Source organism: Cebus imitator, unplaced genomic scaffold (genome assembly GCF_001604975.1).
Source record: "Cebus imitator isolate Cc_AM_T3 unplaced genomic scaffold, Cebus_imitator-1.0 Scaffold188, whole genome shotgun sequence".
In the NCBI taxonomy this organism is placed as follows: domain Eukaryota; kingdom Metazoa; phylum Chordata; class Mammalia; order Primates; family Cebidae; genus Cebus; species Cebus imitator.
In genome coordinates, this window is record NW_016107503.1 from 6288379 (window position 1) to 6290951 (window position 2573).

At 52.4% G+C, this 2573-nt stretch overlaps 1 protein-coding gene across 1 annotated transcript in view; it reads left to right on the forward strand.

The window, feature by feature from the left end:
- Positions 1–200: 200 nt before the first annotated feature.
- SF3B4 (splicing factor 3b subunit 4) overlaps positions 201–2573 on the forward strand; it is a 6131-nt gene continuing 3758 nt past the window's right edge. The window contains exons 1-4 of the mRNA XM_017546402.2: positions 201–704; positions 1155–1283; positions 1526–2068; positions 2384–2573. The exon at positions 2384–2573 is cut by the window's right edge and continues 2 nt beyond it. Coding sequence (XP_017401891.1) covers positions 671–704; positions 1155–1283; positions 1526–2068; positions 2384–2573 — 896 coding nt within the window. The 5' untranslated portion in view covers positions 201–670. The remainder of the gene's footprint in view (positions 705–1154; positions 1284–1525; positions 2069–2383) is intronic.

Below are 2573 nucleotides of genomic sequence, written 5' to 3' on the forward strand. Positions count from 1 at the left end.
GGGCCCAGAGTGTTCTAGAAATCCAGACTGCAGTCTCTGGGCCCATCCACCCATCAGCTGTGGTCAAACACCCTCGGAGCAGCCTGATTCCCACCACCCTCCTCCCCCCCATGTTATTACGACGAGGTGAGCGCAGACGTCACTCCAGCTCAGACATTCCGCAGTCTCCTCCCCTGAGGGAAAACCAATACCTCCAGCCCAAATCTGCAAGAAGGCTGCAGGCGAGATGGAAGGTTCCTTCTGCGCCTGAAAGCAGCTGAGTCCTCCGGCTGGGAGGACTCTTCGGCACATTCTTCTCTGGGCAACAAAAGAAGAATCAGTGGCCACAAAATATAGCAAAAGTAAAGCCTTGTTCTTTTAGCTTTCGAATTTACATTTTTGGGAGCAGTGTGATTCTTTCAAGTCTAGCAGCGCATTAAGAGGGTCTGAACGTTTCCGTTTCGCCCTCCTCGCTTAGACCACTAGCAGCGACATAACCGTGCGGGAGCCGAGGACTCCATCGGCCGACCCGAGTTAAGTCCCGGAGGCTCCTAAGATGGCTGCGGCAGCTCCCAGGCATCTCCTCTTCCGCGACCCCGCCCACCAACGTCAACCTTCGCCCCGGAAGTGGAAGTCGGGCTGAGGTCAGAGAGCGGAACCGCTGCTGGGAGACGGCGGGATCTCTTTCGCCATGGCTGCCGGGCCGATATCCGAGCGGAACCAGGGTAACTGGAGGGGGAGAATCCGGAATGCGCTCAGCGTGGCGAGGAGTTCCCGGCTAGGGCCAGCAGTGCCTCTGCAGGGGTGGGAAGCTGAACTCCTTGGTTCCCCAGAGGGCGCGAAACCGGCCCCATGCCTGCTCGGGGCGGGGTGGCTGAGTGCTGGCTGAGGCCTGTGGATGTGATACTTTCATGTCCAATCCCCTGCTGCCTTCCCACTCAAAAAAAAAAAAAAAAATCCACCCAGAATACTAAATTAGGCTTGAGAGGATTTCCTAAGTCTTGGGAAGAAAGAGGTTTAAGGGTTAAACGTGTTTTTTTTTTTTTTTTTTTTTTTTTGCTTCTACCCTACCCTCGTCCCCAGTTCCCCTGGTTGGGTTCCATCTTCATGTTTCCATCACCTCCTTTCCTGTTATACTCTCACCATTGCCCTAACTTTCTTCCCCCTCCCTTCAGATGCCACTGTGTACGTCGGGGGCCTGGATGAGAAGGTTAGTGAACCGCTGCTGTGGGAACTGTTTCTCCAGGCTGGACCAGAAGTCAACACCCACATGCCAAAGGATAGAGTCACTGGCCAGCACCAAGGTGAGTACATGGCAAGGGGCAGATTGCTCCTGGAGGGTCCCAGCAGTATTCACAACTGTTTTGGATTGAGATGAGCGACCGAAAGATTTCTTTCTTTTAAGCCTCAGTTCAGTTTATTTCTGGAGCCATTCTCAAGTAAAGTGAGGTTGTTTCTTGTTCTTTGTGATTAGAGGGTAGGTGAGTTTTACCCCATTTTGAATCTCTTCACTTAGGTTGTTAACCTCCTCTTCTCCCTTCTCCAGGCTATGGTTTTGTGGAATTCTTGAGTGAGGAAGATGCTGACTATGCCATTAAGATCATGAACATGATCAAACTCTATGGGAAGCCAATACGGGTGAACAAGGCGTCAGCTCACAACAAAAACCTGGATGTAGGGGCCAACATTTTCATTGGCAACCTGGACCCTGAGATTGATGAGAAGTTGCTTTATGATACTTTCAGCGCCTTTGGGGTCATCTTACAAACCCCTAAGATTATGCGGGACCCTGACACAGGCAACTCCAAAGGTTATGCCTTTATTAATTTTGCTTCATTTGATGCTTCGGATGCAGCAATTGAAGCCATGAATGGGCAGTACCTCTGTAACCGCCCTATCACTGTATCTTATGCCTTCAAGAAGGACTCCAAGGGTGAGCGCCATGGCTCAGCAGCCGAACGACTTTTGGCAGCTCAGAACCCACTCTCCCAGGCTGACCACCCTCATCAGCTGTTTGCAGATGCACCTCCTCCACCCTCTGCCCCCAATCCTGTGGTATCATCACTGGGGTCTGGGCTTCCCCCACCAGGTAAGGCTTTTGGTTAAAATATGTTTGTCCTTAAGGTTGGGGGAGTTGGGCAGGGGAAGAAAAAAGAGTCTGAAAGAGGGACATGGAGTGAATGAGTGATGGGAAGTCAGTGAGTGATGGGAAGTGGTGGAGGAGAATGTTGTTGGGTATCTTTGGGAGGCTGCAGTTGTTCGACTATTCTAACATGGCTTTTGATTTTAGAGCACTGGGAGGAGGGGCCAAGAACTCACCCTGGCTGGAGAGGCCAAATATGGTCAGGTCTTTAAAGACATTTTCTCCTCACTACCATTAACTCTTCTTCCATTTCCTTTACAGGCATGCCTCCTCCTGGCTCCTTCCCACCCCCAGTGCCGCCTCCTGGAGCCCTCCCACCTGGGATACCCCCAGCCATGCCCCCACCACCTATGCCTCCTGGGGCTGCAGGACATGGCCCCCCATCGGCAGGAACCCCAGGGGCAGGACATCCTGGTCATGGACACTCACATCCTCATCCATTCCCACCAGG